Source organism: Pseudomyrmex gracilis, unplaced genomic scaffold (genome assembly GCF_002006095.1).
Source record: "Pseudomyrmex gracilis isolate BER0280 unplaced genomic scaffold, ASM200609v1 scaffold_509, whole genome shotgun sequence".
Taxonomy (NCBI): Eukaryota; Metazoa; Arthropoda; class Insecta; order Hymenoptera; family Formicidae; genus Pseudomyrmex; species Pseudomyrmex gracilis.
The window spans coordinates 51,708-75,257 of NW_018021093.1; the positions used below are offsets into that span (position 1 = coordinate 51,708).

Consider the following 23,550-nt stretch of genomic DNA (forward strand, 5'->3'; position numbering starts at 1 on the left):
CATCGCACGCGCAATAAGATATGCTTTGTATTCGCGTTTTTTTTTGCAATAGATTTGATCGTGTAACCAACTATTTTATCACTAGCATTAAATATTCTGCATTGTGTATGAATATATTTTTAATATATATGTATGAATATATATATATATATACATTTTTTAACCCATAAAAAGAAAAAAATATATAACGCACACCAATAAGCGACTCTGGAGAAAGATTTAGGGTAACCAATCTCTTTATCGCTTTAGTAGTATGTTTTACATAACACGAGATTACAACCAACCCCGATAGCCAAATGATAGCAATGCACGTAGATTTAATCAGCACTTTGCAGCAGATTCCACTCAGCTGTGTCATCATAGTGAGTGAATTATGTAGGCACAATATGTAAAGAAAACAAAAATATAGAAATAAATGAAGAATTAAATGACAATAGCACGTTATGCTTCAAATCTACATTTTTTGAGCAAGTTCTGCTTGATTGATGCAATAATATTTGCAATAATATATCACGACATGACACATTTATAATTCTTTTTTTTTCTGTTTTTCTGTCGACACTAGTTGAAATAACAGATTGTTTGAATGCTGGCTACATTGGATTGGCATAAATGTGTTATTGCAGATCTTGCAAAATATGCTCACTCAGTCTTGGTTATCTGGGAAGTCAAACACAAACTTTATCTGGACTTCTTACTCTTAATGTAATCTGACTTAGCCTAATCTATTTTCTAAGAAACCAAGAAACCAGAGACGATAAAAAGTCACGAGCGATTGACTGTGTAGGGTTACCATTTATTACACCATATATCGTCACTCCCTACGTATAATCCCGTAACTCCAAAACGCAAATTTTAGAGGAGAGCAGTTTAAAAGTATAAAGCTTCATATGTTTCCCTATAGTTAGGGATCTTTCGGTTTCAAATTTGTACCTTATTTATGAATATTTTTTTTTAATATTTGGTGACCATAAAGAACATGACTTTCTAAGTGTCATTATGCAATAAACTGAAAATCCCATATGTGACACTTATGTAATTATACGTAGGGAGTGACGATATCATCTACGATTTTTTGCTATTTAAGAAGTGTATGAGTTTTGAGAAGGAAAATATAAAAGGACAATATAAAAAATGAACGCCGATTGTCAGTTACATTGAAAGAAAATTTATTATCGTAAAGTCTTAGATGGAGAAGCTTTTTCACAATCAATATCTCACTGAGCGTTATTCGGATACATCAATCATAAAAGGCTTCTCCTTCTAAAGTTTTACATCGTAAAAGGAGTATACATTTCTATACCTAAGCGACAATCACTCACGAGCCGCCGTTAAGTTCCTTGAAAGCAATTTCATTGTGTAAAAACATTATACTTAGACAATTAAATTAGAGTAAATTCAGAAAAATAAAAATAAGTGAAGAAAGAATATAGTATATTGTATGTCTCAATTCAATAATTTTTGCTCAAAATCGTTTCGTAGAACTACAATTCAATGTACTTACGTATGTTTGAATTTTTAGAGAAAAAAAGAGCAAGAGTACATAAAATGTACACAAAGCGTATAACAAAGAAATAAATGACTCAGGAAAGGTATAGCTTTATTCTTTTTTCGGTGCAACTGCTTGTTTGGCCTGATGGGCTTGCAATACGGCCACAGCCTCCTCGACCTTGGCTTTCAGCGATTCGTTGTGCTCCAGCATGTGAAGTAGTTCACTGTTGTCGATCTCTAACAGCATACCAGTGATTTTGCCCGTCAACTGTGGGTACATACATTGAATCAACGGAAACAATCGTTCACCGAGCATTTGTTTCTGTTCTTGTGGTGGCGCCGCAGCCAACATCGACGCGGTGAGCGGCTCCTGCCCTTGGATATGAACAGCTTGTCCTTGCACTGAAGGAGTCTGTGCTGGTAGCGCCATAGCCGCCTGAGGTGGATTACGCATAGTCGCTGTGTATTTGTAGTTGGACGGACGACTTTGCCCAGGTGAGACTCCAACAGCTGGTCCAGCCATAGACCTGCTCTGCATATTAGCACCACCGACCGCTTGTTGACCTGAAAGAAATTGTAATTTTTCAGATATCTCTCGAATTAAATGACTTTATAATTTTTAATACAAAATTTGTATAATATCACTTGTAACATTTAACACCTTGTATAAAAAAGTTAAACAAAACATAAAAAAATTAATTATTTCGTTATACTTAGATTACATCTGTGATATCTTGAAAATCTTATATTATTTATACTGAATTTCAAATGTACCGAAACTCAACAATATTTGGTGATTCTTAAAATGGTCAATTACTTTGGTATATGTGCACGTGTAGCTAATTATCTGTCAATGGTTATGTTCAGAAAACTCAAGAGTTGATAGATTATTACTTGTAATCGGACTATTTCTCAAAATCTATCACAGTTCCACGAGTATCATCCAATCACAAGTGATAATTTTTCAACTGTTGTGCAAATGTTGTTTCCTGAATGTAAATATGCAAATTAGTAGAATGTGTATAACAATTTTGACTTTGTATGCTACTTTTAAATTTTAAACAATAATTTTACGACATAATTTTCATATTTTACTACTTAGAATTCAATATCAAGTATCATTATTTTTATTCTCACAATACGACTTAAAATTTGTACTAAAAAATATTAAGATTCAATTTATTTTTATATCTAAATTATATAGTTTTATTCTTTAAAAAAAGTGTACACACACACACACACATACCTATATATGTACATAGTATATAAGTTAGGTATATACCATAACTATATATATACATATAGTTTATATATACATATGTATATGTACACTCAAGATTTAAAATTTAGAGATGTAAAAGCAATTTTATCTCTAATAATAGATCGTGTTTACAAAAGATAACTGTTATATTAAAAGAAATAAAATTGTATTATGTATATGTGTATTTGAACATAAAGTAATCATGAGTATGGAAGTAATGTATGTGTGAATGTGTGAATGTATATATAGGAGATCACATGACACATGGATTTACAAGTCGCAATAAACTTCGTAATAAATAATTTAAAACTACGTAAACAAAAATTTTATTTTACATAAAAAAATATAAAAAAATATATATTTTACTTTTAAACATCTTAAAACCTTCTGTCAGCCACAGATATAAATAGAAAGTTTGTTTAGTCATACATAACTGTTTTTTTTTCAAGAAATATTTAAAAAAAGAAAAAAAGGTTTTTGTTTCATTATTCCACTGATTCACTATAACTGTCCGTGAGCCATTTTGTAACTATCAGATTTTTTAAATTTATAGTTCTCTCAACTTAAATCTGAAACAGTCTCAAATGTTTCAAATTTTTGTTAACTAAAGGACACGTTCGAATTTCTGTTTCAAAACAAGCTCTGATAAAATTAAAAGATAATAAAAGAAAAATTGAATAAAATCCGCAAATAAACATCCGCTTAACCGTAAATACTAACAAAAGGTGTAGGAATATAATTATAATATTGAGATTCATTATGATTAACATTAGAAGCACGTTTTTTCCTAATGCACCTATCCATACCTGTGATAGGTCTAGCAGACATGCTGTTACGCAAGGCTCCAGTTTGTGCTGCTGGAGTGCGCGGCGCCGTTCTGAAAGGTGCGGCTTGCATTGATGCAAATCCAGAGCTACCTGTCTGGGCGTTGGGGCGCACTTGATTCGGCTGTGCTGGCCAGCGTGGAGTAGCACGAATCTGCGCCATCTGAGCGGGCCCGTAGAATCGCTGTGGCTGCGGCAACGTAGGCACAAAGTAACTTCCGGCATTGCTAGGCTGAAATATTTGACCCATCTGCTGCATACGAGCGTTTGCCATGCGTTGCATATACTGAGAAGCGAGGTGAGCTTTTCGATCCTCTTTGCGCTGTGCCAAAGCAACATAGAGAGGTTTCGAGCCTACAATGCGCCCATTCATCTCTGTAACCGCTTTTGTGGCTTCCTCCGGTTGTGAGAAGCACACGAAGCCGAAACCTTTACTACGTCCTTCCTCCATCATTACCTTCGCGGACGTAATCGTACCGAAAGGAGTAAACTCTTTTCGCAAACGTTCGTCGTCAATCGTGTCATCCAGGTTTTTCACGTACAGATTTACACCCTGGTAGCGGTTCAGACGTTCAATTTTTAGTTGCTCGAACTTTCGTTTTAATTCTTGCTGACGTTCGGCCTTCTTTTGAGCACGCCCGACGTACATGCATTTGCCCTCCGCAATTTCCTTGCCATTTAGTTCGAGCACTGCCTGCTCAGCTGCGTCCGGGTCCTCAAACGCAACAAATCCAAAGCCACGTGATTTACCGTCATCTTTGCTCATCACTTTGTGACTAGTAATGGTCCCGTACTTTTCAAACATCTCTTTAAGCTTGTCGTCTGTCATGTCCTCCCCAAAGTTCTTTATATACACATTCGTGTACAGCTTAGCTTTCTCACCCAGTTCCTTCTCGCGTTCCTTGCGCGGAATAAATTTACCAACGTACACCTGTAAAAAAATAAAACCAAAAATATTAGTTCAAAACTTGTTGATTAATTAAAGCTAATAAAACGTTACGTTAATTATGAGTAATTATCAACATGAAGAACAATTATTACTACTTTACCTTCTTTCCATTTAATAACATGCCATTGACTTTATCAATAGACTTGTTTGCTGCTTCTTCGGTTTCAAAATGGACAAAGCCATAGCCTTTGGAGGCGCCAGACTCATCTTGTGCAACCTTGCAACTCAGTATATTACCGAAAGCGGAAAAAGTATCATACATTGCTTTATTGTCTATATTTTTATCAAGATTTTTTATGAATACATTTCCAACACCTGATTTTCTTAAAGAGGGATCACGTTGGGACCACATAATTCGAATAGGACGCCCTTTTATCATGTCAAAATTCATTGTATCGAGAGCTCGCTCAGCTGAAACAAACAACACACATTTATCTTAACAAACCTATTAATTTTATATTAGTAAAAAAAGAATTCCATATTTTGAAAAAGTAACTTTTTTTTTACCATAAAATTTGTGTATATACAAAAATAAAATTGTGTAGTGAATTTAGTTAAATTATAATTTTTGTAAATATTTAGAGTAAGCTTTCTAAATTTATTCATACAAATTGCACAATCAAATTTATTTTCTTTAACTGATGCTTTAAAATCTATTTGATAAAATTTTAAGATATTTAATACTGATAACAGATACTCAAAACTGATAAAAAAATTGTTTAAATAAATTGATAATAAGAAAAAACATTACAGCAAATTACACAGAAAAAAATATCTATATCCATATGGTTGTGAACTATATTTTATTTTGTTTCAAGAAACATTATGAGAATAGAAAAAAATCTGTGACAAAACAAGAAAGTTTTGGATTTTATAATCTCAAGATTTTCAAGTTTCTTCCTTTATCTTTAAGGCTCTTATATAGTCTCAGATGTGAAATTCAAGGTTAAACAGAGAGATTGAAAGAGCTTTAACATATTTTTCTTTTCAAATTAATACTTTCTCTAGAAGTTTCCAGAAGCTCACGTTTCTACAGAACTCGTATTATATTCAAATTGAATGATGTTATTTGCAAAACGAGATATGAAATACACACGGAAGGCTACATGTTTAGTCACAATATTTTTTTTCTTTCTTAAACATTTCTTTCTCATTCTACGGTTTTCATAGCACGAAACAGAAAAAAATGCGAGTCACGTAAATAGAGCAAAGGACTCGTCTCCTCGTGGTAGGAACTGGAATCTATGATGTATTCGTTCGATGAACCTTCAAGATACAGTGAAATTATATTTTTTCCCTTTCAATCCCGCTTGTTTAACCGTTACCCATTATTATGCAGCGAGGTCGCGAATTCAATATGGTTGCCATCGATAGTAGGCATATAGCGCAGCACGTGTGGAGCACGCAGCAGGCGGCCATTCGTGTGTCCACGTTGCGTCATTCGCGATAAGTCTGACAAAACTGATAAAATTGCAATGACTCACCATCGGCCGGTTGTTGAAAGTTAACATATGCATAGCCTAACGAGCGACGAGTTATCATGTCGCGGCAGACACGTATCGACAATACGGGTCCAGCCGACGAGAATTTCTCAAACAGCATCGCTTCGGTGATGTCCGTGTGCAGATCGCCGACGTAGAGCGATGCCATGGGATAGTTGGGCGCTCCAGGATTCATGATGACGGCTGCGGAGTGCTGCGCCTCAGTATATGTCGACGGTTGCGACGATTTTCAGCGGATTTTTCAATTTTTTTGTATTTTTTCGAAGATTTTTTTAATTTTTTTTGGGTCGTAGGTTGTGTGGCCTAATTTGAGAAAGAACACACAACCACACGTATAAACACAACTCAACTAATCTTACTGGGCAGGAAGCGCTCGCAACACCTTCCACGCTTCTTATATACCCACGGCCGAGCTACACCGCGCCATAGTAAATCCGCATTGGCAAAGTAGTTCCCGTTTCTAGGGACATTTACTGGTCACATCTAGGGATATTAGCACGCTACCAATTTTAGGGCTTCCGCACAAACTCTTTCGTAAAGCCTGTTCTACATTGGTCTAGTTTCTACCGAAACCCTCAATTCGGTTTCACTCCGGTACTGATCAAATTTAGTGCTCTGTTTCCATTGGAAGTAGAGTACTTATAGATCGAAGCGGAAGTGAAATCAGCACAATTTGACAGGTTTCCATCGACTTGAATTTGATTCTACGTCGCATTTGGTGTGAATTAATGTTTCGGTGGAAACTAGACCATTGATCGCAAGCGCAAACGCAAAGAACAGGGTACCGATTGTGTATTTATGCGAAGTAATGAAAATTACAAAAGTGAGAAAGTTTACTAGTTGTCGACTAATAAAATCACAGATATTTTAGTAAATTTTCTCACTTTTGTAATTTTCACTACTTCGCATAAATACACAATCGGTACCCAGGAGGTCGATTCTGTATCCATGAAATGTAGTGAAAATGACAAAAGTGAGCAAATTTACTAGTTGTTGACCAATAAGATCATAGATATTTTAGTAAATTTGCTCACTTTTGTCATTTTCACTACACTGCGTGATACAGAATCGACTCCCAGATTTGGTAGAATTGACTGATCGTATTGATCAAATCAGTCAATTGATCAGCGTGATTGGTCAATTCTACGAGATCTACACCTTGCGTTTGCGCTTGCGATCAATATAGAACGGGCTTTACGTTAAGTACTAGTTTGTGCGTTGAATAAAGTTCAAGTTTACATACAAATCTAAGTTTATGATTAGTAATTAACGTTACGTTAAGCCTGTTCTACATTGATCGCAAGCGCAAACGCAAGGGACTGGTCTCGTAGAATTGACCAATCGTATTGATCGAGTCAGCCAATTGACCAGCGTGATTGGTCAATTTTGCGAGATCTATTCCTTGCGTTTGCGCTTGCAATCAATGTGGAACGGGCTTTACGTTAAATATTAGTTTGTGCGTTGAATGACGTTCAAGTTTACGTACAAATCTAAATGTCTGTTCGTTTTACCTGAACTGGCCGCTCTAGGTCAGAGTTCATCTTCTTTACTCTACGTTGGAAAAAGAAGGATAAACTCTGACCTAGAGCGGCCAGTTCAGGTAAAACGAACAGACATTAAGGCCTGGTTTATGCGAGCAATAACTGTTAACTTATGCCGGAACCGGTAAAGTTTACCTATATGATTTTAATACTTCTGTTTATACGAAATTGCCGAATGCGTATAAACAGAAGTATTGGAATCCTATAGTTAAACTCTACCGGTTCCGGCATAAGTTAACAGTTATTGCCCGCATAAACCAGGCCTAAGTTGGCTATAAACTTAGGCCTGGTTTATGCGGGCAAATAAGGCCTTGTTTTGGCCTTGTTTATGAGGGTAATAACTGTTAATTTATGCCGGAATTGGTACAGTTCAACTATAGGATTTCAATGCTTCTGTTAATAAACAGGAATATTAAAATCTTAGACCCGCATAAACCAGGCCTTAACGTAACGTAACCATAGACGTATAATATATAGACTGCGCGTTCCCTACCTTTGCCATGTTAAGAAAATGTCTTCAACGTTGAGAGAGAGACAGCTGGTGTTGAATAGTAGCCTCATCTTTGTCTAGCAAAGTAGTGGGGTAAATGATAGACAGAGAAAGAGTTACTATTCAAAGTATGTTGTCTCTCTCAACGTTGAAGACATCTTTCCAGCCAAACGCGCAGTCTATATATTATACGTCTATGAACGTAACGCGTTAAGAAAGAGTTCGTCCTATGAAGAGGGCGTCTCGACTAAACTTAAGGCTAACTTAAGGATTATGAATACGGCCCTATATTCCTTATACACCATGGCTTTAAGCGTTCAAAGCGAACGCCGCGTATGGACTAACTTAATTCAGTCTACTGAGCCATTTTTGCACTAACCAACCAAACCAAAGCGAACGCACCTATTCTCTGTGGTACAACGCCATTTCGAATTTTATAAGCGAGATTAAAGTGTAAAGTGACAGAAAAATTATCCTTGCGAGTTTGCAAGTCTAGTGTAGACAATCCTATTCGAAAATGAGCCAGCGTGCACATAAATTAATCAGTAATTATCTTTTTTTCCTAAAATTTACAGTTTAAAATATAACATCTTGATTTTTTCTCCACAAGAAGAAATCTTACATAACACTTTTATTTTTATTTCAGACACTAGCTTCATGAAGTGGTGCTATAACCTTAGCGGATTTAACCAATATGGTAATGTAATATTTACATAGCGAGTTTTTTCGCATGAATGATCAATACTGAGAAATTGAATCATTTTTCTTAAATTCGGAAAATGATTTTTTTCTGTCCCCAGGACTGTGGAGAGACGATGTGCTTTATGAAAATAAAGATGTAAAGGAAGCACTCAAACGTCTACCGCAACATATTAAAGATGAACGCAACTTCCGTATAATAAGAGCCATGCAATTGGATTGCCAAAGAAAAGTTCTGCCTAAGGAGCAGTGGACTCAATTAGAAGATGTCAGTAAACAACAAATTTTTAAAGAGTTTAAGGCTCTTGAAATTCAAACAACATAAAATTTTCGGTCAATAAGAGCCATACGCTGGATGTTGTCACGTATTTTGTATATATATATATATACATATATATACATATATGTTTGTGTAAATTTTTACACGTGAGTTTCGAATTGAAATTTCAATTCTTAAATTCATATAAGATGCTATATTTGCATCACATATATAAGAGACCCTGTATACCCTCCTAACTAATTTTTAAAATATTGCAAAAAAAACTTGGCCAGGAGTCAAACATGAAATCTCTGGCCTTCCGTGCCGTTGCCTTTCTTATTCGGTCACTGAGGCACTTGGAGTTTGTCTCGCAATATTCGTATATATCAAGATGTAATTTTAAAATATCGCACTTCCACTAGCGTAATTTAATAAAGAGCTCTCATTGACCGAAAATTTCACGTTGTTTGAATTTCAAGAGCCTTAAACTCTTTATTAATTTAGGTCGGTAGAAGTGCGTTATTTTAAACTTACTTTTTGATATATACAAATATTGCGAGACAAACTCCAAGTGCCTCGGTGGCCGAATAGGAAAGGCGACGGCACGGAAAGCCGGAGATTCCAGGTTCGACTCCTGACCAAAGAGTTTTTTTTCGTAATATTTTAAAATTAGTTAGGAGGGTATACGGAGACTCTTAAGCCCCTTGCACAATGGAAGGAATAGCGATAGCAATAGAAATAACACAGTTTTTAACACAGAATTCCAACTCGTCGGAAATTTTATCGCTATTGCTTATTCCGATTTGCTGATCTGCATTGATACATGTGTATTTTTGTATGTTAGATTCCGCTGTTCCTATCTTTATTTTTAAATATAAACTCTTTAAAACTTTTGTTATTTCTATCGCTATCACTATTCCGTCCATTGTGCAAGGGGCTTTATATATGTGATGCAAATATAGCATCTTATATGAATTTAAGAATTGAAATTTCAATTCGAAACTCACGTGTAAAAATTCACACGAACATATATGTATATATATATACAAGATGCGCAACAACATCCAGCGTATGGCTCTTATTGACCGAAAATTTTACGTTGTTTCAACAAATTATTATTACTTACTAAAAGTAATATTTATTAGTTACTAAATAGTAATACTTATTATTTACTAAATATATGATTTTATAATTAGTTATTTAATGTATTTTAACAATATTCTTACAGGATGTCTTGTATCTTCAGCCATATATCGAGGAAGTGATAAAAGAGCGGGAAGAAAAAGAGAAATGGGAAGCTTCATAAAGTGTGAAATAGCATTCACAATAAATGAAACAAAGTATACTAGTTCTTTAAATACATATGATGTCTATTACTCAAAACACTAGTATATGTATGTATATATATGATAAAGGTTAGAATAGAGGTTAAATAAATTATGTTGCTTTGTTAAAATAACTGTAAAATAATAATGGATGTAAAGATAAAAATGTACATACTCTATATTTTTAATCACCTTGACAATATGTATATTTATTTCTTTCCTAAACTATTTAAAAAAAAAATTAATGTATTCTGTGAGAATGTATCTGTTAAGTAATATTTTATAATCATAATAATCAATAGATGTAAAAATAAATGACAATAGATAATAAACTATTATCAAACATTTTATCATTGATTGTGATCATACACAGTTTAATTAGTATTCTTTATGCAAAAGCATTTATAAACCTTTTTCGAACAGTCTATTATAATATTAATAACGATGATAATAATAATAATAATAATAATAATGAAATAATATGATAATGATATTAGCACATTTGATTTTCTACACAAGTAAGATTTCTGCTTCACTATTGAAAAACTTAGAAAACAATTTATACCATATTTGTGTGGAGTAATTTTTTAAATATATTCATTGATCAATTGATTCTTGGCAGTGTAACTGTGATTAAAAATATTTTTGTGATTAAAAAAATACATATTTTTCTACTTTTTAAACATTTAATAAGATAAATAAGGTTTACGCATCCGGAAAAAAATTAGATCTAACTGAAATTTAACAAGATAAAAAAATGGAAAAATAGATCTAATTAGATCCAAATTAAATATAAATAGATATAAAGTAGATCTAAATAAATATAAGTAGAAATATAAGTCTATGTAAATTTACATTTTTATATGTCAAGTCTATTTTAGATCTACTCAGATCTACTATATTAAAACTACTCAGATTTACTTAGATTTAAGCAGATTTGAACAGATCTAAGATGATCTAATATAATAGATCTGAGTAAATCAGAAGTAGATCTAATAATAAATAAAAGTGTAAATTTACATAGATTTACTTATATCTATTTAGATTTATATATACTTTATATTTACTTAGATTTACTTAGAATCTGTTTAGATTTAATTGAGATCTAAATAGATCTATTTTTCCATTTTTTTATCTCGTTAGATTTAAATTAGATCTAATCCATTTTATCTCGGGCACTGAATTTCAGCACGTAGTATATTTTATTCTGTAGTTAAATATTTAAAAAATAAATGTAAAAAATTTTCTGAACCGATTTAGGTATTTCAATTTGAACTTTGGGAAGTTTTGTTTCAATTTTCTCTTTCTCTCGTAAATCGACAATATCACATACAAAACAATAATTTTATTCATTTCGTTTCTCAGCTGTGTTACAAATAGATAGCTTTTGTCAGAAGAGCTTTTGTGAGGTTCGATCCAAGTCCCATCACAAGGAATCGTCATTGATCATCATTAGCTTCATCATCCGTCGGCAATAGGCAAATGTGCTCCCCGCGTTTCGCGGGCAAAATTGACGGATCAATATCTCACCCCCACGCTGAACTGAACAAGCGGTCGAGCAAAGTTTCAAGAAAGCGCCGAGTGGTTTCGTATCGTCTGGCGAATGTGGCTGCAGTGCGGTAGCTGTTCCTAATTCTGTTAATCGCTGGCAATTTTTCTCGCGAGTGTTTCGACGAGCGGATCGGAACATATCTTCATTTCTGCCGGATGTGTTTGTCGCACAATTACGGATGTAACGTCAGCAACGTGTTGAGGAGTACGACACGTGCAAGCCAGCACAAAAAATGATTCAAAGCGTGGTAATTTGACGTCCCATTGTCACTGTAGAGTTCCAGTCGTCTTGTCCATCCGTTGCTTTTCTTAGAAAAAGCTCTACTTCTGTTCGAACATTGAAGAAATAACCATAAAAAGAGCAAAATTGTTACGTCATTACTGCTTTAAACTCCGATTTACAATTAATTGGCTTTTAACACATATTATATGTCTATGACTTAACGGTTCGATAAAAATAAATTGAAAGAGAAAATAAAATGATTAAACTTGTGATCTTTCTTATTTGGTTGAAAATTTGATTCTTGAATTTATCAGCTAATTTGTCGTGTTACTGTGGTGTGGGGGTTAAAAATTTTGCATAGTTGGCGAATTTTGTTCCAACCGTGATTTCTCTTTCAACTGTGTGTGTTGCTTTTGAGATCGAAAAAAAGTTGAAAAATTAGTTCTATAAGTACATTTTGCGCATATTTTGGAGCGTTCGACGATGCGACTATTGGTTTCTAGTTGCACAGTTCGAAGATCGAATTGGCGGCGAATGACTCAGGGGTTGCGTTAACTTTACACAGAGTGCCATTAGCATTACTGGTAGGAAGAAGGATTACTAGTAAGAATACGTCGAATATATTTTCGTCTTTTCTGCTGTTGCGAGATTAGTCTTTTACCTCGATTGATTTTTAAATTTACGATGTAATAAATAAATAAATATTATTAGAAAGAAAAATGTTGTGTATATGAAATCGAGAGATGACGTAACAAGTTATATCGAAATTGTTGAGGGAAGGGGAAAGAGTAGAAGAGGAAAATCTCTGTGTAGTATACGATCGAATATTGCACCACCAGTGCGTACAATACTTCGTTTAGCCGGCAAGATTTTTATTAAACAACAACAATAACAATTAATAAAAATTCAGATTCATTGGATGACGAAATAAGATTGGTTTTTATTAGTAATTAAAGCTCTGTTAAAATAAATTATTTTCTACGATGTTTGCAGATGTGGAGGATACAGCAAGCGGCGTATTTCCATACGAGGAAAGCGCTGATAAAAGACTCGAAGATAGCGTATTGCAATTTCGAACCGAAGAAGAATACGACGATCGTAAAGAGGGTAGTAGTCAGCCAGTAACCCTTGCTCATTCGACTATTACTAACGACACATGACAGTTGTGAATTTAAACGTGTGACAAAAGCTTCACGATGTTAAATAAATCAGGTGCTGCGCCAAAACACTACCTCTGCTATATGTACAAAAGTGTTGAAGAATTGATCGTATTAGGACTACAATGAAAATATATATAGATGTATTATTATATATTATATGAAAGAATATATATATATATATGTGTGTATATATATATATATACATTCAAGCGTACATAAAAGAGATATATTCTGATGAATAAGCATTTATACTTAATATCAATACGACGTTTTGCATCAGAAAAGCTTTTCTTTGCCACGAGATTGATCTTCTTGATCAATTAACCACATTTATTGTTGCGGGAGTAGTGAAGAAAGCACAGGAAAACAGAAAACGATTAAATATGCCTACCGGTTTTTCTGACTGATACGCATAGTACGATGGTAAACACATAGACATACACATAAATACACGCATCGAAAGCTCAAGCAGTAGGTCTTAACAAGTGAGAACAATGAGTACACCGTACGATGAAAACTTAATTTGGATAGTAGCGATTGGCTTTATAGTGGCGTTTATCTTGGCGGCCGGAATTGGTGCCAACGATGTCGCCAACAGTTTTGGGACAAGCGTTGGCGCCGGGGTGCTCACGATACATCAAGCCTGCGTGCTAGCAACTATCTTCGAAGTTCTTGGTGCCGTACTGATAGGATATAAGGTAAATTTCGAGACAGTATTTATATTCATCATATCTCGAGTATTATTTTTATATACTTATAGTAGTTTTTATTCTTCTATTATAGGTCTCTGATACAATGCGAAAAGGTATACTGGATGTCTCATTGTACGAGGGCCACGAGAAGGAGTTAATGTTAGGGGCGTTGTCCAGTCTAGCCGGGTCTGGTATCTGGCTACTGCTGGCAACCGCGTTACGACTTCCAATTTCCGGTACGCATTCTATTGTTGGTGCTACAGTTGGATTTTCGCTCGTGTGCCGAGGTACCGCCGGGGTTAGTAACGCCGCCGCAATGCCATACGCGTTGCAACTTAGTACGCAAACACATATTTTAAACAACACGTTAATGTTACAGGTGAAATGGATGGCTCTCGCTAACATAGCGGCGTCCTGGGTCGCCAGTCCCATACTCAGCGGTATCGTGTCCGTCAGTATCTTCGGGATTCTGAGCAAATTCGTACTCCAGTCTAATAAGCCGTTTGAACAGGGTCTCCGTATTCTTCCCGTAGCGTATGGCATAACGGTTGCTGTCAATATTATGTCGGTTTTGCTCGATGGACCTAAACGTGAATATTTTAGAATATTTGAAATGTTAGAGAATATTTTTTTACAAAAGTCTGAAACAAAAATGATATATTGCAAAGTAAAATAATGTCATGTATACACATTTAGAAAATAATTTATACGAAATATTTATATTTTTTCAGTGTTAATGCTAGATCAATTGCCGTGGTGGGGTAGCTTAATAGCCGCGATGTTGCTGGGCATGTTCGCCACCGTGACCGTGTATATATTCGTCGTGCCGTGGCAAAGAGCGAGAATATTACTGTCATCAAACGGTGTAGACAGCAGTAATAAAACAACTGTTCACTTCGACACCTATCAAGACAAGAAGGAGACGACGGCGTTATCGGTGATCTCGGAAACTCCTTGCGGTGGTAGCAGCAGCAACGGTAACGCAAAGCCCGAGTTAACAGTAACGACGCCGAAGTTGCGTGGCAACAGCAGCGAGAGTCCGTTGCTGATGATCACCCAGATCGAAGCCGAGAATGCGCAAGCGGACGGTGTAACCGCGATGAATAGAGAAGAGCAGCCGGAGGTGTCGAGATTGTTCGCCTTTTTGCAAGTGCTCACCGCAGCATTCGGCAGCTTCGCGCACGGCGGTAACGACGTCAGCAACGCAATCGGGCCGCTTATCGCACTGTGGGCAGTATACGTAGAAGGCTCGGCCCGACAGGAGGCCGAAACACCGATATATATACTTCTATATGGCGGCCTAGGTATATCTACGGGATTATGGCTGTGGGGACGCAGAGTGATACGAACTTTGGGCCAGGATCTGGCGCGTATCACTCCTACGACCGGATTCACAATAGAAGTACGTATACTTAATTTTAACGCCGTCTTTTCAAAAGAGCTTTGTTTATAGGCATTGAGAATCTCCCGAACAAAGTGATATGTAACTAACTTATTTGATTGCAGGTAGGTGCTGCGTCGACAGTTCTGTTAGCAAGTAAAATTGGTCTACCTGTTTCAACGACGCACTGCAAAGTTGGATCAGTGGTGTGCGTAGGATGGGCCTCACGCGGGGGCGAGGGAGTGTCGTGGAAATTATTTCGCAATATCGTATGCGCGTGGGTAATTACCGTGCCGATGGCCGGTTGCCTCTCCGCCGGCTGTATGGCCATTTTCCGCGAGATAATTAGTTTGTGATCGTTTGCAGTTGCGACTGACTGAGACGCTTTTAGAAAACTATCCGATACTACGGTTGTCAATAAGTTCTGAATAAATAAATGGTCAAACAGAGAGTATTGCGTTGTTGTCTTTTCCTTTTCCATAATTATAAGAAGTCACATTATTGAAAAAGAACATTCAAAATCTCCAGATGAGTGGAGTGAGTATATAGACATCAGAATTAAATCGATAAACAAATCGCGTTGTTATAGAGATGCGTTTAAACAAAGCTTTTTGAAGTCACAGGTCACGGACAATTTCCGAGAGAGATTTAAATGACTCATCGGTTAACGTGTCAAAGCTGATAGCCTCTTCTAGTCTTCAATTTGATATATTTCGGCATTGATATGGCAAGTTTGCCCCTTTTACCAGGATACACTTTTCAAGATATTACCGTAAGTGTCCAGATAATTTATATGTTGATTAGGAATTTCTCTTCATTTTTGATACGTCATCGAAAACAATTTAAAGTAACACACGGGTTAACACTTTGATATTTATAAAAATATACTTTAAATTATTAAAACCCAATATCGATTAACAAAATTACTTGAATTTTTCTCGTTGTATATAAGGTCACAGATTATAAATTACCGCACAAACTCGATGTCCTAAACGGCTTCCCGATAGTACGCGACACCAAGTATGATATCGGAAGAAGACCGACGGATACAGCGTCCGTACGCTACGCAGAACGTTCAGATCCCATAGAGTGAATAGTCATGCATTTTCATTTTTTCCGTTTAGTTTTTCTATTTATCTTCTATGAAATTGTCCTCTATTTCTAGATACGATTCATCGTTGACTTATGGCCGTACGTCTCGTTATGCATATCGACAATTTATACCGCATTATGCGCTCTTTGCTCAAAAGTGCCTTTGCTTCAAGGCTTTTTTCCGTCAAGGAGTTTACAACTCTCCGGATGAACACTATCGCATCCGGTATGTGAATATCATCTATTACCTGGAAGACGATACAATTTGCATAATGGAGCCCATCGTGAAAAACGCCGGTCTCGAACAAGGTAGATTAGTAAAACGCGACAGAATTCCAAAGAACGCTAACGGAAACCTATTCATCTGGAAGGACTTTAACGTTGGAATTGATGTGTGTACGTTATTGACGGAAAGTTACTGTGTTTAAAGAACTATGTTAAATTATGAACAAAAGTATTTAAAAACTCGAGTTCATTTGTTTGTTTGTTTTTTTTTTTTAGATTATCAATATATTTTCGATATAGAATTTTTTAATTGTGCAAAATGTGCAATAACGTCTAAACTAGGACCTAGTTTCTTGCAGGTATTTACGGCGTGGTTTATCATATCATCGATTGCGACTCGTTTACGAGAAAATTCCTAACGAGCCAGGGAATCGACGTTGGTGAGCGGGAAAGCCATCCCACGGATCCTTACGCGGAATTGCGCAACATCAAATACAGTCCTTCAACGGTGTCTTCGCGTTCGACCAAGAACGATACCAGGCGACGTTTTTTGGAATACGATGGCATGGTGCTTTCATTCGGCGCTTCATGGAACGACGATCGTTATCAGGTGTTATATTTTTTGACAGACGACACTGTGGCAATCCGCGAAATACATACACCCAACGACGGTAAGGATCCCGTAGCGATGTTGCTTAGACGAATGCGCGTGCCCAAGAATTGGCGAAACTCATCGTCTTGGCATCCAAGTATGGAATTGAAAGACTCCGGAATCGTGGAATACTATACACCGCGAGACTTCAGAGTAAGACTAAGTTATCTTGTTCCCAGGCCACGAAAAAGCGTTACTTTGCGAATAATAACATAAATTAAATAACATATATCGCAAATAAAAAAATCTTAGTCAAAAAAAAAAAAAAAAAAGTAAAACACGCTTACTTAAATCTTTCAGCTGGGTGAAACAATCGTCCTATTTGGTCGACAATTCTTGCTCCACGATTGCGACACTTTCACGCGTAGGTACTACTCCGACGTGCTGGGTGCGCCGCAACCGAGTGCGATTCCGCTTCCTGCAAGAGCAGAAAGGCCGGTGCAATATCAAGTGCCGTCGCGTATAAAATTTAACACTTTTGAGGATGCCAGTTGTCTGTCCATGCTACCGAAGCCGCCTAAGAAGGACGTCATTCGCCAGTTGGCAAACTTATCGAAAAAGTTGCGCTACTCCGCGCGAATGGATGCGGTACATCCGGAAGACCAAGATCGCGAATTCGTATTGGAGTACAGTCTGAGCAACGGCACAATTCAGATAAATGAGATCGAGAAACGCAATTCAGGTAGACGCGAGGGTTGTTTCCTATCCTCAAGGTTGATTCCAAAGCCATGCAGCGCGAGAAAAGACGATTCAGAATACTATATGCCGCAAGACTTCTTTGTTGGCGCGATTATTAATGTGTTTAATCATCGCTTTATCATCACTGGTGCTGATCTATTTGTATATCGCTACGTCGAAGCAAATCGCGAAAACTTTTGTCAGGAGGTTCAAGACAATCTACGTAATTACTTCCTACAGCTGGGAATGTTGCAGAACGACGACATAAACGCTGAAGCACAAAAAATACAAGAGGCGGAGAAAGAAAAGCTTTTCTCAGATAACGCGATTATGGAAAGCATCAAAGGCTACGTTGACGCGAATAAATATATTAATCAAACATTTAATACGACTGGTTGTAAGGAATTAATGGCAGATTAATTTTTAAAATCAATTAATGTACCTAAATGAATATGTCTTCTAACGCATATTTCTGAATCGAGTCGCTGTAATGTCTGCAAATAAATTGCCTAGCATTGCGGATTGTTGCACAGAATGTGTTGTATCAAAGTGAAAGAAGCATAAAAAAAAAAACCAAAAAAGTGCATTTAACAATAAGAATCATATCTCATGAAATGTCATCAATGATACAATAATAATGCTTGTTGCTATCGTGTACATTACAATAGATTAATTGCAATATTATTTTTTCACTTCCTGTTATATTATTCTCAACTCATTTCTCTCCTCCCTCTCTCTCTCTCTCTCTCTTTCTTTCTTTCTTTCTTGCTCGCTTTCCATCTTTTTGTAATCCATGAATAATATAATAGATATATATTTGCAATAATACAGGTATAGAATACGCGCTAAAATAAACGCCAATAATTTTTCTGTGTAATTCATTTCATAAAGCATGATGGTTATAACTACAACATAAATTGTTGTAGCAACAAGCCCCTGCACCTTATTAACAATTAAAGGGTAAAAAAACTCAACCCTTCTGTATAGCTGCAGGCACCAGATTATAAATGTTCATTGGTATTTAAGACGATATAACCAATTCAAATGACACTTGCTTACAATATAGTGTTCTCGTATAGATTTCTTTTTCATTTTCAACAAAAGTTTAAGCATTTTACAAGAATTAGTCCACATAGTTTCTTATTCTCATTTCCCCTCCTCTCCCTCGTCTCCTTGTTTTTTCTCCTTTTTCACTCTCTTTCTCTCTCCTATCTTTTTTGTCCCGTCTTATGATTTGTACGTTTAAAAACACCTTTCGATGAATAGCACGCAACATCACATCATATGCTTTATAATCGTCAGCAAGTTTAGCCAAATATTCTTTGAAATAGTGTATTATTCTCTTCCTCCTTTCTTTTTGTTTTTTTTTTTTTGTTTTTTTTTTGTCTTTATAATAATCGCAAATTACATATATTATTTTAGGACGATGTCGACGCGACGCTAGTGTTATCTCATTAATCATTGGATTAACCATTTTAACGAAAAAACAACGCGACCGAAGTCGACAACAAATGTTCGGTCACAGAAAATCAGATGAAGCCTCATCACGGATCCGGGAAAGCAAAAATAAGTGGTAAGACGTGATAATTAGTCGTAGCGTGCTCTCTTTACGTCGATTATTCTTATTAACGGCATTACGTCTCTGCGATATCCAGCGCTACTGACGTGAGCCTCCTCTGCCGCCACGACCGCCACGCTCCTGCAACGAAACAATATTCCATTCAGAAATTGTCAGTCATGTTTGCGTTATTTCGTCATCATAGTAAGTCGAGTAAAATTTAATAGATAGATATCCACCTTGCGCTGATGCATATGAGACTGATGACCATGCTGATGGTGATCTCTGGACATGTCCGAGGCGTGTCCCCTATTTCGATGATTAGTGGAAGGATGATGCGAAGAATGATGCTGTATGGCGTTATTCGGCGCTTTGCGCTGATCCTCTTCGGCCTGTCGGCGTTCATAATGCCCGAAATCATCGAATATACTTGTGGAGTGCCGATAGGTGTGCAAGATACGCAATACCGTGACGCCTTTCGCGTGCGGTACTTCTTGTGCGTCTCGCGAATTCGTAACCGGCTTATTCTCATTGTTCTCAAGCTTAATGTGTCGTAGTTGCACATTAGGAACATCCTTCACATATATCCAACGAACGCGAAACTGGCCTTTCCATTTGTCTTGCGACCAGACACTACTGTTGCACTGATAATCGACGGGGGAGACCATTTGCGCCATGCCACAGAAATGGCCGGATCCATTTACAGAAAAGAACAAATAAAGAGGTGCGCCTTCGCGACTCGCTTCCCGATAAGCCTGATCGAGCCGCTTATTTCCGTGCTCGGTACTACACCAGATCTCGTACTTGATAGATCGATGAATATCATCCTCTGAATAGGATTTGATTACAAAGAATCGGGCACCAGGAGCAGTTTGATCAAATTCTACAGGATTATAATCGTTTTTTCCTTTCAGTTCGTCGAGGACCGGATGCGAGGATGGACTGCTCTGAGAAAGTTGTTGCTGCTGCTGTTGCTGTTGCGACTGTGATTGTGGATGATGTTGATGTTGTTGCTGATGATGCTGCTGTGATTGCGACGGCATATGCATCTGCGTCTGCGACTGTGGGACCGGCGGCGTCGCCGTCGTTACCGCGACCGACTGCCTGTTCCAACAAGGCTGCACAAGGTTGCCGCTACAAGGCTGCGGTGGTTGCTGCGGTCGTTGCTGTCTTTGAACGGGCGGCGGCGGCGGCGGAATCGGCGGCTGCACCTGTGGCGGCGGCGGTGCCGTAGGTGGCGGCGGCGCGGAAGACTTACCCTCGCCCCATGTCCCGATGTCCATGTTGTGCCTGCCCGGCACGATTGGTGGTGGCGGCATGCCCGCCTTTTTCTTCATCCCTTGCGAGGATGAGAGCGGTGGCACAGGTTTCGCAGGCTGACTCGCCACGCTTGCCCAAGTGATTTTTCTCGGCTCCTTCGGCTCGGGTTTGATTGGCTGCGTCGGAGCCTGTGCATGTTGCTGATCCTGCCGCGGTAACTCACCAGCGCCGCCACTACCACTGCCGCTGCTGCCACCGATCGACAAACCTTGTACACCTTGCTCAATGGTCTTAATCTCACCGGTGCCGCTCGCCGCCGGACTGGCATAGCTCTCGTTGCCGCGCGGTTGATAATAGTCCTCGTATTTGGTCCTTCTCGGAGTGCCCCACGCACTGAAGTCGCCGTTGCCGTGGAAGTAATTAAATGGCGGTTGACCAAACGCGCTGAAACCGCCGCCGGCGGCTGACGCGGAGAACATGCCGTCCATGCCATACGCGTCGTGGCTTATTTGACCACCGTAACCAGACAGGAAGGCGACCGGATCAGTGCCGTTTGACCACGTGCCGTCGCCGGCGCCGAATGTCTGATAAGGAAAAGAGGTACCGGCGTAGTACGTACTATATGGATCGCCGGTGCCAATTGGATAACTCGAGTGATGTTGAGCATTGTTGCCACCTCGCCACGAGTCAAAGCTAGTATCCTCGCCAGCGGCATGTTCCGTCTGTTGTTGCTGCTGGTGTTCCTTAGGACCATTGCTTACTGTCCAAAACAGAGGTGCATTTACTCCGTGTTTTGTGATACTCAATATTTGGATTGCATGCACATGACAAAACAATGGTCAAAGAATTTGTTCAACTTGAAATATAGTCTATCAATACTATTCTACGTAATGTAAGATGCTCTAAAGTAAGTATAAGCTCATTGTTATATATTATAAATTATAAATATATTGATTGTTTATAGCTTTTTATTTGTCATCTTTATATATCATTCAATATTTTAGTAATGTTACATCAATATTTCAACAATACAGTAATAATACAATATTATACATTCAAATTCGAATGGTATAAACATCAATGTTAAAACAAATTTAAAATTTATAACAAGTTATGCTATATATAAAGTTTTAAGAGTACAAAAATTCAAATTATTTTCAAAGTTTATTTTAAATGAATGTTTCCGTTCTATGTTGAGGAACATTCCACCAGGTCCAATCTCTTATTATGCAGATATAAATTTTATTCTTCAGATTGTTATAAACTTCGTGCTCAACATACATATTATTATATTGTTCCAAGTATCTAAACAATTGATGCAAATATTATTTTCTGAAAAGATTTTGTTCTTACTGTTCTCATTCAATTCAAAATTTCTAAAGAACATATTGACATTAAGTAACAGCAAAACTAATAATTGTCACTTGTTTGGCAAGTTACTCACCTTGGCTAGTTTGTCCTTTCATCCGCTGCATTACGTGAGAGCGTGAAAGAACATACAAAATTTAGAGAAGGCTCAATCCTTGGCGACAGTTGATAAGGTATACACGATATGGAGAGAAGTAGGCTTGCAGTGTCTACCGGTCTCAGCGGCAACGTCAACGACGCAGCGCATCAACACAACACACTGACCTGGTTTGAGACAGCGCCTGCCAATCCGCTTGACATAACCTACGACTCGCGCGGGTGCCTCGCGTCGTCGTCGTCGTTGTCGTCGTTGTTGTCGTCGTCGTCGTCGTTGTTGTTGTTGTCGTCGTCGTCGTCGTCGTCGTCGTCGTTGTCGTCGTCGTCGTCGTCGTCGTCGTTGTCGTCGTCGTCGTCGTCGGCGGCGGCGGCGGCGGTGGCAGCGGGGCGTCAAACAACGGCAGCAGGATGTCAAACGACGGCAGCGGCGGCGCCTGTGTCGAAGAAGACGAGCTAGGCTCAACTTAAGTTGTTAGAACAGTGATGGATGTTCAGTCCGTAACTAACGGCTATGGTTTACAGAATTGTCGTCGGCGACGCGATTACATACAGCGAATACCTGTTCGCTCGCACGCACTTCACTTCTCTCCTTCGTCGCTTGTCGAAGTTGTAGCAACACTTGCGCGAAACACTTCCGCGACACCACGAATAGTTGCGCACGGCGCCCGCAATTCGTGTCCACTGTTTCCTCTGTGCACGGCACACGACGTGACCGTCCGTCAACCGCCAAAAACACAAACCAAGTCTTGACCGCGCACCAAATGTCCACGGCCCGCTCGCGAAAGTCCCAGAATGGCTTGCTTGCTGAGGATCTCGCAACACGACAGCCTACTGTGAACGTATTCCTTGCTTCGAGCAATAACTTTGTGACGTGCACTGACCTCTCGTATTCGCTTGCAGGCGTGCCAATCTAAGGCTGCATTCGGATATTCACCGTCAGTACTGGAAATCTATAGCACATGTGACATGTGACGTGAAAGAAAGGAAGTACCTGTAGCGGACGAAAACTCGTCCAGTTTCGCGCATCTCTCCCATGGACCATGGGCATAGGAATATAGGGACGGAGCATAAGTCCCTTGCACAATGGACGGAATAGCGATAGCGATAGAAATAACACAGTTTTTAACACAGAATTTCAACTCGTCGGAAATTTTATCGCTATTGCTTATTCCGATTTGCTGATCTGCATTGATACATGTGTATTTTTGTATGTTAGATTCCGCTGTTCCTACCTTTATTTTTAAATACAAACTCTTTAAAACTTTTGTTATTT

General features: G+C 37.9%; 5 protein-coding genes across 5 annotated transcripts; 3 read left to right on the forward strand and 2 right to left on the reverse strand.

Annotated features, from left to right (window-relative positions):
• Positions 1–1,152: 1,152 nt before the first annotated feature.
• LOC109860924 (polyadenylate-binding protein 4-like) lies at positions 1,153–6,411 on the reverse strand. Its single transcript, XM_020440344.1, has 4 exons — positions 6,010–6,411; positions 4,626–4,936; positions 3,559–4,507; positions 1,153–2,055 (listed from the first exon to the last, which is right to left on the reverse strand). Exons 1-4 carry the CDS (start codon positions 6,200–6,202, stop codon positions 1,601–1,603), a joined length of 1,908 nt encoding a protein of 635 aa, XP_020295933.1. The 5' UTR covers positions 6,203–6,411; the 3' UTR covers positions 1,153–1,600.
• Positions 6,412–8,427: 2,016 nt separating this feature from the next.
• On the forward strand, positions 8,428–10,357 carry LOC109860922 (cytochrome b-c1 complex subunit 7-like). The gene is made up of 4 exons (XM_020440339.1): positions 8,428–8,603; positions 8,705–8,755; positions 8,859–9,025; positions 10,245–10,357. Exons 1-4 carry the CDS (start codon positions 8,576–8,578, stop codon positions 10,320–10,322), a joined length of 324 nt encoding a protein of 107 aa, XP_020295928.1. The 5' UTR covers positions 8,428–8,575; the 3' UTR covers positions 10,323–10,357.
• Positions 10,358–11,704: 1,347 nt separating this feature from the next.
• LOC109860921 (sodium-dependent phosphate transporter 2) lies at positions 11,705–15,799 on the forward strand. Its single transcript, XM_020440338.1, has 6 exons — positions 11,705–12,140; positions 13,109–13,973; positions 14,059–14,265; positions 14,347–14,557; positions 14,699–15,369; positions 15,474–15,799. Exons 2-6 carry the CDS (start codon positions 13,770–13,772, stop codon positions 15,702–15,704), a joined length of 1,524 nt encoding a protein of 507 aa, XP_020295927.1. The 5' UTR covers positions 11,705–12,140; positions 13,109–13,769; the 3' UTR covers positions 15,705–15,799.
• Positions 15,800–15,889: 90 nt separating this feature from the next.
• On the forward strand, positions 15,890–18,751 carry LOC109860920 (EF-hand domain-containing protein 1-like). Its single transcript, XM_020440336.1, has 5 exons — positions 15,890–16,120; positions 16,301–16,437; positions 16,514–16,836; positions 17,025–17,470; positions 17,618–18,751. Exons 1-5 carry the CDS (start codon positions 16,073–16,075, stop codon positions 18,413–18,415), a joined length of 1,752 nt encoding a protein of 583 aa, XP_020295925.1. The 5' UTR covers positions 15,890–16,072; the 3' UTR covers positions 18,416–18,751.
• Positions 18,752–19,063: 312 nt separating this feature from the next.
• Positions 19,064–22,573, reverse strand: LOC109860919 (YTH domain-containing family protein 1). Its single transcript, XM_020440335.1, has 4 exons — positions 22,446–22,573; positions 22,258–22,282; positions 19,793–21,573; positions 19,064–19,694 (listed from the first exon to the last, which is right to left on the reverse strand). The coding sequence occupies exons 1-4, from the start codon at positions 22,479–22,481 to the stop codon at positions 19,653–19,655; spliced, it is 1,884 nt and encodes a 627-aa protein (XP_020295924.1). The 5' UTR covers positions 22,482–22,573; the 3' UTR covers positions 19,064–19,652.
• Between the last annotated feature and the right edge of the window lie 977 nt (positions 22,574–23,550).

Excerpts from the sequence above, each read along its gene's own strand:
- LOC109860920 (XM_020440336.1), top strand. The coding sequence starts at position 16,073 with ATGGCAAGTTTGCCCCTTTTACCAGGATACACTTTTCAAGATATTACC. Across the intron at positions 16,438-16,513 it reads GAACGTTCAGATCCCATAGA|ATACGATTCATCGTTGACTT; the intron begins GTGAATAGTCAT and ends CTCTATTTCTAG. Across the intron at positions 17,471-17,617 it reads ATACACCGCGAGACTTCAGA|CTGGGTGAAACAATCGTCCT; the intron begins GTAAGACTAAGT and ends TAAATCTTTCAG.
- LOC109860924 (XM_020440344.1), bottom strand. The coding sequence starts at position 6,202 with ATGAATCCTGGAGCGCCCAACTATCCCATGGCATCGCTCTACGTCGGC. Across the intron at positions 4,508-4,625 it reads TGTTATTAAATGGAAAGAAG|GTGTACGTTGGTAAATTTAT; the intron begins GTAAAGTAGTAA and ends ATTTTTTTACAG. Across the intron at positions 2,056-3,558 it reads GTCTGCTAGACCTATCACAG|GTCAACAAGCGGTCGGTGGT; the intron begins GTATGGATAGGT and ends AATTTCTTTCAG.
- LOC109860922 (XM_020440339.1), top strand. The coding sequence starts at position 8,576 with ATGAGCCAGCGTGCACATAAATTAATCA. Across the intron at positions 8,604-8,704 it reads GCGTGCACATAAATTAATCA|ACACTAGCTTCATGAAGTGG; the intron begins GTAATTATCTTT and ends TTTTTATTTCAG. Across the intron at positions 9,026-10,244 it reads AGTGGACTCAATTAGAAGAT|GATGTCTTGTATCTTCAGCC; the intron begins GTCAGTAAACAA and ends ATATTCTTACAG.
- LOC109860919 (XM_020440335.1), bottom strand. The coding sequence starts at position 22,481 with ATGTCAAGCGGATTGGCAGGCGCTGTCTCAAACCAG. Across the intron at positions 22,283-22,445 it reads CAGGCGCTGTCTCAAACCAG|CGGATGAAAGGACAAACTAG; the intron begins GTCAGTGTGTTG and ends CACGTAATGCAG. Across the intron at positions 19,695-19,792 it reads CTCATATGCATCAGCGCAAG|GAGCGTGGCGGTCGTGGCGG; the intron begins GTGGATATCTAT and ends GTTTCGTTGCAG.
- LOC109860921 (XM_020440338.1), top strand. The coding sequence starts at position 13,770 with ATGAGTACACCGTACGATGAAAACTTAATTTGGATAGTAGCGATTGGC. Across the intron at positions 14,558-14,698 it reads TTTGCTCGATGGACCTAAAC|TGTTAATGCTAGATCAATTG; the intron begins GTGAATATTTTA and ends ATATTTTTTCAG. Across the intron at positions 15,370-15,473 it reads CGACCGGATTCACAATAGAA|GTAGGTGCTGCGTCGACAGT; the intron begins GTACGTATACTT and ends ATTTGATTGCAG.